Source organism: Merops nubicus, unplaced genomic scaffold, assembly GCF_000691845.1.
Source record: "Merops nubicus isolate BGI_N331 unplaced genomic scaffold, ASM69184v1 scaffold749, whole genome shotgun sequence".
In the NCBI taxonomy this organism is placed as follows: Eukaryota; Metazoa; Chordata; class Aves; order Coraciiformes; family Meropidae; genus Merops; species Merops nubicus.
The window spans coordinates 1771-17153 of NW_008631407.1; the positions used below are offsets into that span (position 1 = coordinate 1771).

Sequence of the window (15383 nt, forward strand, 5' to 3'; positions counted from 1 at the left end):
GCAGTTTTGGGTATTAAAGGGCACATGTGTATTTATCAAAGACTATCCTCTGCTCAATGAGGTGTGATCTTGAGCATGTTAAACAACTGCTCCATTTAAGTGGCAGTTTGGGTCTGCAGGTTCTTAAAGGAAGCCCTTGAAAAAGGACAAACGTTTCAAATTCTATTTTTGTGGCAGAAAGAGGAAGAGAAGAGCAGGTGGAACCCATCTACATCTCTCTAGAGTCCTCAGACCCCAACAGGAAGGAGATCACCATGACATACTCTCCTCCTGAAGCCGAGCCATAACCTGGACATCAGTCAGGTCCTGCAGCTTGTACCCCATGGAGATGGAGTCATCAGATGTGCTCAGCTCGCTGTCCACCGACGACTGAGAGCTCAGGGCAGAGTGCATGCTCAGGTAACCTGCAGAGGGAGGAACACAGGCACCCATCAGCCAGCCACACGAAAAAACCCTCAAGAACCAGCAGCAGAGCACCTAGCCCAGTAATAAAATCAGTGCAGTTGAGGTAAGGTGGCTAGAAATGATGAAGAAGTTAGGAATGACTCGAGGACACACTGCTCACTATCTTCACCTTTCAGGATTGTCTTTGCAGAGTGTCTTTGTGCAGGGAAAGAAAAAACTGTCACAGAAACCAAACTGGAAGGATGGTTCCAGCAGGGCAGGGAGGGGATCCTGCCCCCCTGCAGTGCTGGGGCAGCTCTGGAGTCCTCAGCACAGCAGAGCCAGGGAGCTGCTGTAGGATCCCCAGCAATGCCCCGAGGGGGGAACCCCTCTGCTGGGAGCCCAGCAGGAGAGAGTTGGGCTGGGGCAGCTTTTTGTACTAACTTTTACCTGCCAATGCTTTTTTGCAAGTCAAGCTAGTCCACATTTTCCATGGTGTAAGAGAACTGCTGCTTGCTACTGAAACAGGGGGAGGAGAACCAGCCATGTAACCTTGGAGTTACAGCAGTTCTGGCCCTTCAGACGTGGGAGGCTTCTCAGCAGCCCTGTGCACAGAAATGTGTTATCAGAACCTCTTCAGTCCTCCTCAGACCCTGCAGGAAGGTCGAGCAGCAGCTGGCAGTTGGCTTGTTCCCATCTGTGGGTGGCCAGCAGATGTGGCCCCTCGTAGGGGCAGCTCCCTACCAGTCGTTTTGGTCCTGAGAGCCAGCACAGAGTGCTGAGCACACCTCCATCTGCTCTTCCCCTTGTAACCACCACCCTGCTTGGTTTTAAAGAGCAAACCAAGACAAAGCCCCACACCACATCACTTGAAAACTTTCTGCAAGCACCAAAGGATTAGTGGATGTGAAATCTCTGCTGGGCAACGGGCTTACCTAGGAGACAAAATACTCTCCTGGCAGAACTCACCCTCACACACACACAGAAGACCATAACTTACAGAGCTATTTTAGGAGTCCATTGTTACCTTAAATTAATTCCAAGACAAGGCTGCAACCAGTACTATACAGTTTAGATCCAGCAAAAAAGAAAGTTAACCAGATAAAGGCAGTAGATGTGCAGGGGCTGGTGAGTGCAGAGCATTGCCTCCACCTTGAGAACTCCAGATCCTGCTCAGGCAGGAGCCAGGCTCAGCACAGCACTGCAAGGCAGCACGAGTGGGCTGCAGCCTCCCACAGCACCCACACGAGGTCCTTCACCAGTGGCCTCTCCTCAGCTCCCACAGCTCTGCACCTCCTGTGCTCTGAGCACTCCTGGAGGCACCGACCCTACTGAGTAACTCTGAGCCCAGGAATAAACCTCTTGTCTGTTCCTGGCAGAACATCTAAACCCCACCACTGAGCAACCCTCTCAAAGGAGGGTTCAGGCCAGGCAGGCAGGAGAAAGCAGCAGGTTCCCCACATTGTTTCCTCAGCCAGTTTTGACAAGGAGTAACTGGTGATGTGGAAAAATGAAGTTTGAAGTCCAGGTGTAAAAGAAATTACTTCTGTGGACACTGAGCAAACTGCCCTGTACCAGTCAGCCTCAAACCCCTCCTCTGAACAGGGACAAGGTCTTTCCACTTTCAGGATGCTGCCATCCTAAAGCCAGCAATGGAAGTGTGAGTGCAGCACTCAGGGGGTGTCTGTGGGGGTGTGTGTTACACAAAGACACACTCCAAGGCAAGGCACTCCAGGAATCACCTCTGTAACAGCATCCCATTTCTTTCCTTCTGGTGTCAGGAATAACTGTGGGCAGCTGACCAAGCCAGCCTGAGAGGAGGGACTGCACCTGTGTGTGGAACAAGCAAAGGTCTCCTGCTCCACCCCCTTCTTTGGCACTCAAAGCTGTGTTTCTGATGCAGCTGTCCCTGGAGTACAGCCTCTTAAAAAGCACCCTTCCCAGCTCAGCTCTGTGTGTGTGGAGTTTGGTGGTTGTGTTTTGGATTGCAAGCCTTGAAAAACAGTCAAGGAGGGGAAGAAAAACACTCACATTCTGCCATCAGGAAAACCTGGGGGGGCTCAACACTGCCAGGGGAACCTGTCAGGGTTTGTGTTACAGAGGCTTCCAAATATGCCACCTCTGGGGTTTGTAAAAGGGGTTTTGGTTCAGTTTTTAGGGGGAATTACAGTTAAATGTTTCTCATTTCAATGGAAGGGAAGCTCTGTTTTCCTTGGGAACAAAATTAGACCTGAGTCAATCCTGTTGCCAGTGAAGGCACCCTTCTGTTTGCAAACCAGAGGTGGGTGTTAATTCCTGTGCAGGGCAGATCTCACCAGCATACCTGCAGCTCTGGAAACATCCCTATGCAACCCTTTCCTTTTTGCTTCAAAAAAAGTTCATTTAACATCCAGTTTCAAGCCAGAGATTGTTAAACATGCTTCACCTCTTTAAACATGCAAATTAGGCTACAGCAATTTCCCCAAACCCAGACAAAGGAGGGAAGACTCCTGGGATAACCAGGCCAAGGGGCAGCAGAGCCAACGTGGGAGCCTCCAGCAGCAGCCTGGGTGCAGGGGCAGACTTGAGGCCAAGCCATTTAGGAGAAGCTTCATTATCCTACCCACAAATGGGGATTTCTAAGGAGAATTTTGTCCCAAGTTGCCTCTGAGGTAGGAAGGCTTCCTCCAAATGCAGTTAGGTCTGATGGAAAGCCCTTGTGATTTTGTATCTGGCTGCCCCCTTGGCCAATTTAAAGGAGATTATGGCTTTTACCTTAAAGCTTGAGGCTTCTTTCTCTTGAAAATTATTATTTCCAAAAGCAACTTCAAAAACTCTCAAGCCAGAAAACTGAATCCACGTGGCTTTAAAAAGTTAACACCTATGCATGGTAACATCACTCCAGGGGAGCATTTCCTTTGCCCCAGTGGCTCTTCTCTATTTTAAGTCACTTAAATAGAGTACAATCTATAAAAAAATTATAAAACCCAAACCATGAAACAACTACAAGGCATTTAGAAAGCCAGGAGATGAAACCTGGGTGGGTAAATGAGCAAATGAAAAGGAGGAAACCCCGCGTGGCCTCTGAGCTGCTGAGAGAACTCTTCCCTGTTGCCCCTCAGCAGTCTGCTCCTCGAGTTGGAAAGCCCACAGAATTTGTGCTGCTCTGTGGACGTGATTATAAAACCCAAACCATGAAACAACTACAAGGCATTTAGAAAGCCAGGAGATGAAACCTGGGTGGGTAAATGAGCAAATGAAAAGGAGGAAACCCCGCGTGGCCTCTGAGCTGCTGAGAGAACTCTTCCCTGTTGCCCCTCAGCAGTCTGCTCCTCGAGTTGGAAAGCCCACAGAATTTGTGCTGCTCTGTGGACGTGCCATACCTGAGCTGCCACAGGTTAGTAGTGCTTTGTTAGTCGATTTGAGGTGCCCAGGAGAGTTTAGTGCATTGCTACAGGAGCCTGGCTCTGTATTCAAATTATGTGCGCTGGGTGATGCCAAGGGACTGCAATACAGGTTTTTCCATCTACTGGCTAGAAGGAAATAAAAAAATACAAAAAAAAAAAAGCCATCAAGGTTATCAAATTGTTTTTAAGAAGCAAAGAGCATAAGATAAACAGGTAACATGTAACAGGTAGTTCAAAGCAGACACCTGGCTGGCTGGAGGAAGCGGAGCGGCGGCGGCGCCGGTTCCCTCGCTCCCATTGAACTTGTTGGGTCACTTCTGAAGAATTCCAAGGATAACTGCTGCCAAACTCAGCTTCAGAGAAGCCACGTGTTTCTCAAAGTTCTCAGGCTGGCCTCCAGAGCTGAGTGTTTTCATAAATACCTGTCACTTCTACACTTCCTCTATGTTTTAAAGAGCTCCACTGAACTTTCCGTTGACACACGGGTTATCTTGAATTTTTAATGATGGACTCAAACCAGCATTAAACCATTTCCATCAACAGGAGAGCAAATTAATATGAAAAACAGCCATTCTGAAATATTTATTCAGCACACAGACGTGCAAACGAGTTAGGGAAATAACCAAAAACAAGCCAGGTGGCCAAACTAAGTGAATCCCCTGACAACAGTAAGGAAATGACTCAGTGTGATCTGCCTAGATTCAGGGTGCTGCACTGGTGAGAGAACAGGAGCTGAGAAAACACTGAAGATTCACTGTCTGAACAGTTTTCTTTTATATTCCCCTCCCCCCAAGAGAAGTTTGGGCTATTTTAGTCAAAAAGGAGTGAGAGAGGACAACTAAAGCCTGACAGAAAGCAAAGAGTTAATCCAACGATTCTTCCTTTGAATTTTTAAGTGCAGATGGTTTAGACAAGCAGATAAAGTTTGTTCTCAAACTCCACTCAGTTATCTCAGATGAGGAGTTTCAGGGCTAAACTCCACGGGAGCTGCATCACAAGCAGTGCCAAAACATTGTTAGTATCTAAACTTTAAAAAAGAAAACCCCACAGCAGCAAAGCAAAACAGTGACCTCTCAGAATTCAAATGAAACAGAGATGATGCCTTCACCCAGAAGACAAAAGCAGCCACTTTACACCCAGGGCAGCCAACAGCTCTGGTGCCAACAGCTTTCCCAGCAGTGAACACCACCACTGAACCTCCAAAGAGGAGTTTTCTCCCAAGAGTCACTTTTCCAGACCCTGCTGCCCACAGCTTTTGGGTTTGGAGGGTCATTAGTCAAACCAGAGGGATGAGGCTGCAAGGAGCTCTGCTCTGCAAAGCTTTTCAGCAAAGAAAAGGATCAAATTTATGGGTAAATAAATTTCCCCTGGAGCAGGGAGGCTGGAGGCCACAGGAAATGGGGTATAGAAAAGGAGCATTTCTTCCCTTTAAGCCCCTCAGTGCCCAGTTCACATCAAAACCCTTTGAGGAGTCAGAGGTGGGGTATCCACCAGGTGATGGACCACGGACAGGCAGAGGTGGAAGAACCTTCTCTGTTTTGTGATTCTAGCAGCTCTGGCCCTTAGCTGAGAGGCTAAGATGGGATGGATCCTGCTGGGCTCTGGCAAACACACACCTCTGAGCCCAGACCCCAGTGGTGGTGCCAGGCAGCTGCTGAGCTGAGCACTCTGCAGTGCTGGGCTCCAGATCAGGCCAGGGGTTTCCCCTCAGTCACACCCTCTGAAGTGCTTCTAGGGGATGAGAAAACTGGAAGAAAAACCAGGTTTCCAAGTGACACCCCTTCTCTGAGTGACAGGTTTTCATGTTTCATTAGTGTAAGCTTTAAGTGTCAGACAGCTGCTTTGCTCAGGAAATATGAGTAAGATACTCTAAGAATAATCACCATTAAAAACACCCAACAGCCTTAAAAGTTTTCATGCAGAAAAAAGCTGCACTGATAAGTTTCACATGATTCCCTCCCCCCCTCCCAGCAGCTCATTTCTTCCTCTACATCTTTTTTACATTCAAGATGTTTAAATATTAAAAAAAATAATCAAGAGGCTGAAAACATTAAATAATCTAAACAAATATTTCAGTGTTTAGGCTCTGATGAAGCAGAAAGCAAAGGAGTTTGGCCACTCATTTGGAAGGCTTGGGTTTGTACCCTAAAAAACACACAGAGGCAAAGCAGCCCAGCTCTGTTTGTTTGGTCTAAGACATCCAGTTTTCTTACCCCTTACAGGATGACCTCTTACCTTCATCAGCTGAGGCAACCCAGGGGAAACCCAAACACAGGGAGGATTTGAAACAGGGCTGGAGAAACCCACACCCAGAGCACAACAGCTGAGGTGTTATCTCTGCAGATCTCCCCCCACCCCCATAAACTCCACGGCTCCTTGACTGCTTCTCAGCCAGGGAGGTAAAAATGGGAATAAAAAGGAAGGTTTTGAGTTGACTGTACCTTGATCCAGCCTGTTGATGAGAGTCCTGCAGGCTGCCTCTGTCTCAGGACTGGGGTTATCCAGCACCTGCCGGCACCACTTCAACGGGGAGGCGGTTTTGGGGTCTGTGGATCTCCTGGGGGACACGTAGAGCCTTGGTGGGGGTTAGAGGAGACAGCAACAAACCCTGTTAACTCAAAGGCAGCACTTCTGAAGGGCACCCAAGAGCAAGCAGGAGGAAAGTTAGCCAGACTAAGAGCAGAGAAAAGAATTAAAAATCCCATTTAAATTGAATCATAGAATCCTTTAGGTTGGAAGGGGCCTCCAAGGTCATCCAGTCCAACCCTTGAGCCATTAGGGCTCTAAAGTCCTCTGCTAAAACAGATCAGAATCTGTCAGGGCTGGAAGGGACCCCAAGGATCCCCCAGTTCCAACCCCTCTGCCATGAGCAGGGACACCTCCCACTAGATCAGGCTGCCCAGAGCCTCCTCCAGCCTGGCCTGAAAGACCCCCAGGGATGGGGCCTCAACCCCCTCCCTGGGCAACCCATCCCAGGGTCTCACCACTCTCCTGGGGAAGAACTTCTTCCTCACAGCCAGCCTGAATCTGCCCACTGCCAGCTTTGCCCCATTCCCTGTGACCCAGACACAAAGTTTACTGTTGCACCAGTAGCATTCACTTGAGGATGGCTACACTGGGAACGTGGGCACCTGATGGAAGTGAAGCTGTTGGTACAGCCCCCATCACTCATCACCCCTCCTGCCCCCTCCATGCCCCCCCAAAACCACCTCATGCCAAAGACAGCCTGGCCAGGAGCTGCCTCAAAGTTGTGATTCAGGGGGATCCACTTGCAGATGTCTTTTTTGTTCCCCCTCCTCCAGCTCTGGAGCTCCCCCCCCTATTGCTCTGCTGCAGAGAGCTGTCTCCTGGCTTCTGACAGCAGCTCTCCAGCCACCCAACGAGCAGCAGGAGGCTACTCACAGATTTCAGGGATAAACCCCTCTGTTGGAAGCCCCTGAATGTCCCCAACAGCTGGGAGCATGCCACAGTCCCTTTGACACACAGAGGATTCACCTCAAGTACAGAAAGTTCAAGGGGTACAAGAGCCAGGCTGAAAAGCAGCTCAAGTGTTTTACTTATCTCACATTTGTGTTTTTGAAGTCAAAAAGTCCCCAACAACAACAACAACCTCTCCCTGTTTAAATCCTTTTTTCTATCTAGCAACACAGCTTTTGTGATGAAAAAAAAAAAATCAGTGTTGTGTAGATCTAAAAGTTTAAGTTTTGAATCCTTGCATGTCACTGAGAAGAACAGAGACTGAGACAAGATCTTAATCCATCAAAACAATGAAAGAGGTGAGAAGAGAAACAAAACCAACAGACTGCCCTACCCTACCTCAGCTTTAGAGACCAACCAAGGAAGCTTCAGCTGCTTGTGTTAAATTCACTGTGCCATGAACTCATTGCTAGAAACAGAGACTGAATCTTCTCCTGAAGTCATCCAAAGGATCTCAGGAGGACTGGCAGGTAGCAGAGTAAGCTCTGAGATGACCAACTTGAGGACCTCAAGTCTTTGTAGGGCTCTATAACCAGCAGAGCTCTGCTGGACCCTCCCAGCTTGGCAATTTGGGGCTCTCAGATGGAGCATCTCTGGGTGCAACAGCTCCCAGAGAATTTTTCAGTGAATCCACCCAACCCCTTTTTTGAATTCCTTCCTGCTTTTAGCACCCTCAGCACCTGAGTCCCAGGTGGGGTGATGTGCTGGGTGAGGGACCATCTCCACCCTCTAGCTGTGGAGCCATCACCTGCTGTGTGCTCTGGGTCCTGCCTGGTTATGGGGGTGGGAATTCTTCCCTGCTGCCTCTCCTCGTGCCACTCATGGCTTTGCAGATCCTCACAGTCCTGCTCCTGCCCAGACCCATCTCCTTGAGGGGTTAGAGATCCAGCCCCTCTAGCCACCTCTCATACAAAAGCTTTTTCATACCAAGCCCTACACAAAACCACCTGCAAATAAAGACAATCCAAAAGCTAATTTAGTGTTGACAAAATAAAGGCTGAGGAACACAAACATCTCTCTGCATGTGCAAGGTTCTCTTGTGTGAAAGCCCCAGGAGCATCTCTCTGCTTTTCTGCACAGGCAACTGAGCATTGCAACCACTCAGATCCAATCAAACAGAGAAAACCAAGTCCTAGCTCACTCCCTGCATTTATTTTACAGTTCAGACCAGCAATAAAACCACCAGACAAGAAAGAGGCCAACAGCCTCCTCAGGGCAGGTCACCCCATTCTGCAAGTATTTAGGGCTCAGGGAGAAAAATCCTGCTCTGCTTGAGGGAGCTGAGGTCCTGCACAGCTCCTTCCAGGCTGCTGCTCGTGGCTGGGGCAGGATGGGGTCAGCTGGGAAGGGTGACACACGTTGGGCTGTGGGAGCTGCTTGCACGTGGAGCAGTGTTCCCTGCTCCCAGCAGGTCCCCATCCCCCTGCTCTGCCCCAGGAATCCCATTTTCCTGAAAAAAAACTTGAGATGGTCTCAGGTATATTTTCATATATATATGATAGGAGATGATCTCAGTTATATTTTCAGACATATAAGATAAGAGAAGGTCTCAGTTATGTTTTTATCAGACTCCATTAGATAAGCACACCTCCATTTTCCCCAGCACTCACTGGCAACTATAAAAATGAGGATTTCTGGTTGGATTTTGCAGGGGCAGCTTCACTCTTTTCCTTCCTCAGTAGCTTTGGGGAAGGGCTCAAGAGGCTTCACCACCTCACTTCTCAGAACACACCAGCCTGCCTTATTTTTTGGGAGCACAGCACGCCACCAGCAGACAAACCACAACACAAGAAGCAGGGAGCCTTTCTCCAGACACAACACCAAGAACCCAAAGTCACCTCCCAGCAGAGGCTCTCCCCAGGCCAGCCACCAAAACCAGGGTGACACTGGAGCCCGTTTCTGGCTGACCTACACGAGGCTTCCCTCTGACAGAGGGTTCTGCAACAAGCTAAACTCCCTCTGCCCCACTTCAAACCCTGCAAAACCTTCCAAAAACTTTGTTTCTGGTGGTTTCAGCCTCTCAGGGTGTTTGATTTGCCAGGCTGAGTGCCTGCACTGAGCACTGGAGCAGTCACACTGGGGCATGCCATGAGGTCCAACTGCAGATCACAGCTGAGGAGTTGCTGAGAGAGTTACCAGGCCTCATACAAAATTCAGAAAGCAAACATTTGGGCATACAGTCTCAATTTCATCTACCACATGCCTTATTAAACATGCATGAGGTTTTCTTCAGCTTCTGGGAGGAAATCCTGAGATCAAAAAACTTGGAGAAAAAGCACCTTTGGTTCCTGTTTACTCGTGTGTGTTTCACCTTCCCATACAAAGGATTTTGTTAAATGCAGCTCTGAGAAGAGCTGAGGAGCTTTAGATCTGCAGCAAGCACAACATGAGAGCCTTACTCCATCAGGCACTCAAAAATAAATTTGTGGGATTTATTCTGACATAGCCCCATGTGCTAAAAGCAGAACATCTTGTAGAGATGCTCTCTCTCTTCTGGGGACAGTGTGACAGGAGTATTTCTGGGAGCTGATGGCTGGTGGTGGTTACTTTTGAAAATACTGCTTTAAATAAACCTCAAGAATCTAGAAAAATACTCTGACAACTTTCTCAGCTTGCAAAAAACACCACTTGTTCCACAGAGAGTGTATTTTACACCTCCCTCCAGAAGGAATTCAGTTGGTTAAAAGAAACCTGCAGGAAAGGTTCTGTCCCATGGATTGGCTTGATTGTTGTGGTGTGGTCTGGGGGGTTAATTAAAAAAAGCAGAAGATAAAAGCTTCTCTGACACCCTGTGTTAAACCATTGGCAGTTTTGACACTGGGATCAAGATCTGAAGCACCAGCAACACTTGAAGGTGTCTCCCCTCCTTCCTTCCTTCCTTCCATGGAGGAGAAAACCTGAAGTTGTTCAACGTGGGGCATGAACAGAGTGTAATCCACCAGAGGAGATGGAACTAAAACAGCCTAATCCAGTCAAAAGGAGAAAGAGCACTGAAAAAGTTTAAGCCTTTTCACTTCTGCTGTTTCTTTCTCTTAATCAGACCAATTTATAGCTCAGAGGGGGTTGGAATCTGAATTGTTTCTTTGTAATTCCAAGTTAAAATTCTCCCCCTGGCTGGAGCAGTGGCACAGGGATGTGGGTGAATTCCTGGCACAGGGATGTTGGTACATTGTTTGGACATTGCCTCCACTGAGTTGGAACCCAGTAAACCAAATGATTTCAAAGTGGTGCAGAAGCTGAGACTGCTGCTCCTCCTGAGAGCTCCTCTGCCCTGCTCCTTCAGCCTCCACCTTCACCCTCCTCAGCCAACAGGTTTTGGTGGTGCCACTGCAGCTCAAGAAGCAAAAATCCATGTGGTAGATTTTACTGGAGGTCCCAAACCTGCTATGAAGTCACAGGGTGTAAGCACAACATCAGGAGAGAAATTACCCTAAAGTTGGGACCTGTGCTTAAAACCAGAATGGCATGAAGTTGTAAGACTCAAAGCCTCTCTTTTTGAAACCTCCTCACCCTGTTTTAAACCCTTCTACACTTTAAAAGAACACAAAGTGAGTGCTTGGTAACTTTTAAGGTACAAAGCATCATCCCCTCTGCTGGATGAGTGAGGAAAAGGGCAGCAAACCCAAAGTGCCAGGCTGTTAAAGTTCATCAAGTCACCAGCAACTGAGAATGTCTCAGAAACCACCAAAAACCCCAAGCACCAGTGTGGACATGATGTGTTCCAGTGTTAGCTACAGGGTTTTTCCTGATCTATAATATTAATCAAAGGGCTGGAGCTGCAAACACAGTGAGTTCTTCACTCTGAATAATACATTGTTTGGACATTGCCTCCACCTGGGCAGTGCAAACTCCCCCCAGTCAGCAAAGCCACCCTGTTAAAGCTGATCCCAAATCCACACAGCATGAAGAGGAGGTTCCTTGGAGTGCTGGGGTTGGGTTTTTGTTTGTTTTTAAACAATCTCAGGTCCTGTTTTCTGCCCCTGCTGAGAGGAAGGCAGGAATGTCTGCACAGAGTCCGTGTGTGTGCTGTACACTCATCACCCACCCCACAGCTCCAGTGTAGCTGGAGAGCTCTAGAACCAGAAGCCAGCACAAAAACACCTCCTTGTTTTACCAGGTTTGATGTGAGGAAGAGAAAACAGATGAAGCAATGCAACACAAAGATAACTCAAGATAAAACTGGACTTGCACAACAACTCCCCAACGCTGCTGTTATTAAAGCTCCTTGGGGCACCTCTCCTGGAGCTGGCAGCCTCCAGGAACCAAATTTGACAAGGCAACAGAGCTATCCAACCCACCAAGATCCTACAGGGTGTAGTGAGTGCCTGCTAAAGAACCACCTCATCAGCCACCAGCTCCAGGAGAGGCCAAGGAATGGAGCCTCTGGGTGCACTCTCTCCTGACTGTGCTGCACACTCCTCAGAACACTGTTTAGGTGTCAGTGATCCAATGCTTGGCTCTTAAAATAGAGAGGGTTTTGTGAGGAAAATCATATTTTTAATATAACCCTGAATTTAGACCTGGGCTAATGAATTTCTAGAGTTTCAGGTCAGTTTGATGTGCAGCAGCCACTCTGCAGTGCTGCCTTTGTGGCCACACTCATCTCTAAGCCACACAATCCTGGAACACCACCAGCAGATCCCTGAGGCTGTTTTTTTAAAGACAGAAAAGTCTCAAAATTAACAATTCCAGGTGAAATCTCAAGGCAGAGCTTTGCAGGAGCTGGAATGAGCCTCCAGCTTTAGCTTTGGGAGGGCGAGGGGAATGAATCTGTATAAAACCAGGCCTAAAGAAGGCTGCTGGTGAAGTGGTGTCTCCTCCAGAGGTCACTCCAGGATGACATCATTGATCTCTTTCAGTTCACTCTCCACACAAAAGAAACAAGTGAACTGCAAAGAGAGAGAGAGTTCAGGGAGGGGAAATGATTTCTCTTCCTACATACCAGCCAAAGCCACAAATTCCACATGGTCTAAGGGCTCAGATTGTGTTTTACAGAATTCTTACTTAAAACAGTATTTGCTAGTGAAAGACAAAGTTTAAAAACTCTGTTATTTGTTCCACAAACTAACAGGGCAAAGCAATTTTCTGTGCCTGCTACAGCAGCAGGAAGATCTGGGGAAAGACAAGTGAACCTGATATATGTGTGTGTGTGTGTTTTAAACAACACTCTGGCACAGTGTTCCTAAAACTAAAACCAGCTGGTCACAACAACTGTGTTCTTGCTGCTAAAAACCAAACCACTGTGTGGAAACCACTTTAAGACCCTCAAAAAATTCTGTCACCCCTAAAAAGAGAACCCCCCCAGGGCAGCAGCAGCAGCCCAGGTCCCCTCAGTGAGTGGAGCTGTGAGGTACCTACCAGCTGTCTTCCTCTTCGTGGCAACTGTTGAATTCTAACACCTTCACCTCCTCCAGATCCGCCTCGCCCGCCAGGCTTTCCACACCTCCACCCTTTCCACCAGGGTTTTGTTCATTTATCTTCCCCGTGGGATCGATGCCTGAGAGAACCAAGCTTCCCAGGAGCTCCGTGCCACTCCTTGTGCCCCTCCTTGTGCCCGCGGGTGAGGAGCATCTGCTGCCCTCCCCCTCCTCCCCTCCAGCCGTGTCGGAGGACAGCTCCTCGGAGGCGCCTCGCTGCTGCCTTTGGGCATCCAGGTCTTTTTGGAAGCAGTCGTTCTCCCCCTCCTCCTCCTCCTCCTCCTCCTCCGCCGCCGTTTGGCTCAGCTGGGGGTGCAGCTCTGCCAGGATGTGCCACTCGCCGTTGGGGAGCCCCAGCCCCGAGCCACGGCCACCCCCGGCAGGGCAGAGCTGGCCCTGCCCCCGCGGCCCCCTGCCGCTCTTCATCATCCCCGGGGGTTGAGTCTCCAGCTCCAGCCTCCTCACCAGCTCCCGCAGCTTCCGCACCTCCTCCAGCTCCTGGCCAACCCCTCCGGGGGGCGGCTCCGCGGCGGGGCCCATGGCAGAGTTCTCCGAGGGGTCTCGTCCCAGCCCGGGCTCCAGAGCAGGGTCCTGCTGGATGAGGGGGGCGCTGCCAGGCACCACCATCGCCCCGAGCCCTGCAAGGCACGGGAAACACGTTAAAAACTCCAGAAAACCCTGCAGTGTTCTCAGCAAACTGGAATTCAACGTCAAAAAGTCTGTTTTTTATCAGATTCTCTCATCCTAAGGGGGCACGAGGTGGTTGAGCTTCGTTAAAATCGACTGGGAAAGACCTGAAGTGAGCATGAAGTGTTTCAGCACCCACAGAGGGCTCTGCCAGGAGTTACTTACTCAAGGAAACCCATTTTTATCAGGCACAATAGTTCAGTTTCCATCTGTTTACAAACAAAATCCATGAGAAAAGCCCCAACTGAGCACAGTCAGGAAGCATAATGAGCAAGGTGCTGACGTCAGACAAAGACAGTGTTAAGAAAATGGTAAAAACATCCTTTGTTCATTACAAGGACCTGAAAAAAAACCCTCCAAAACATCTCTGAAGCAGCTTAAACCAGAGCCTAGCGACAACAACCCACGGCAGGAACTGTGGTGCAGGAAAATAAGCAGAACTAATGTCTTCACTGGCATGTTTTCCTGCTACAGTTGAGAGGGGGGAGCTCCGTGGTGCAAACACAGCAAGAAACAGAGGAAAAAAAAAGAAATAGAGAAATCTATCATGCCCTAGATAACATCATCCAATAAATTTCATCAAATGAAGCCACCTCTCTGCTTTTCCTTGCCTCAAGTGTTTCTATTTGCCCCAGGATGGTGTTGGCCAAGGGCAGATGGGCAGAGCTTTAAGCTGCACAGGTATTGGGGGCTTCCCCAAAGCCCTAAAATGATGCTGGTGTCTTTAAGGAGCCACTTTACATCACTTCCAGAACAATAAGCAAACCCCCCTCCCCGTGCTGGTGATTTACAGGAGTTGCTGGTTTCCACTTCCCAGTCATTTCTGAACTGACTCTTCACCAAAAAGCCCCTAATAGGAGATTTAGGTGCCACAGAGCAAGTAAAAAAGGATCTCTCTTAAAAAAACAGTGAATCCTTTTTGCTTTGCAGAAGGAGGGCAAGCAGACAGACAGACAGAAGGAGCTGGAGGATGTGGCCAAGACTGGATGCAGGCACTAGAACTGCACCTGAACCCCGAGGGTTTTGTGCCTGGGGATGTTCTTCCCCCTCCCCTTCGCTGTTGGGTCATTTCTCATTTTTAAGGCTTCGCTGCTGGCAGGTAGAGAAAAACCAGGAAAAATCCACATGGCTCAAAGTTACAAATACACAGACACCTCCCCCTGAGCATCTCCCGGTGGCTTAGGCACTTGGAACAGCAGCAGCCGAGCACATTTCCTAGAAAAATAGGAGTTTTGGAGGGGGTTTGAAGTTTGTTTTTTTCAGTTTGGTCCTCTGGACACAAGATGAAAGTTTCAGGCTTCCGTTTGAGGTCATAACGGACAGGAAGAGTGCTTAGGAAGAGCTCTAAGTGCCTGCAGCTCACTTGAAACCTTCCTTCCAAAATCACAGCGAGGAGAAGCACTGCTGGAGTGGCTTTGACTCGGGGAATAGGAATTGGATCTGTGGCTACCCAGCAATCCGAATTCCTACTCACACACCAGCTCCAAAAACCTCCTCAGAGATTCCATGGAATCTCTGGAGGAGGAGAGGAAATCCTCACGGCTTCCAGAGACATTTCAAAGCCCAGGAGCTGGCTGAGGATGCACCAGCAGGGAGTTTGAGTCCTGCTGTGAAACACCACGACCCAAGGTGGGGGGGAAAGGAAGCGATGAGATCCGTCACCCGAAAAATCACCTCCCCTGAGGGGCAGCAAACCCGCGTCTCCATTCACAGGGAGGGGAACAACGCGATTAAAACCGTTTAACCTCTCCCTGTGACCGGTAAATCTTCAAAAAACCACTCCGATAAAGCAGAGAGGAGACAGGAGGCAAAAATCCCAATCCGCAAAACTTCATTCCATTGTAGGGGATAAAAAAAAGAGAAAAAAAATTTAAAAAAAACCCAGCAAGCAGCCAGCCGCAGGAAGCCCCATTTGGAGCCATTGCTGCCTCGGAGACAATAATTTGGACTTTTTCAAACAGACATCCGGGTTTTTAGCGGCAGGTTAAGGGGCTCCGCTCGCCGCCGCGGCGGGGACGGGGGCGAAGGGAGG

At 48.9% G+C, this 15383-nt stretch overlaps 1 protein-coding gene across 1 annotated transcript; it reads right to left on the reverse strand.

Moving 5' to 3' along the window:
* Window positions 1-263: 263 nt before the first annotated feature.
* LOC103779883 (SLAIN motif-containing protein-like) lies at window positions 264-13302 on the reverse strand (the record flags this gene model as incomplete). The annotated part of the gene is made up of 4 exons (XM_008947526.1): window positions 264-404; window positions 3747-3896; window positions 6212-6345; window positions 12606-13302. Coding segments are annotated over 4 exons (1122 nt in total), but the record flags the coding sequence as incomplete, so codon positions are not given.
* Between the last annotated feature and the right edge of the window lie 2081 nt (window positions 13303-15383).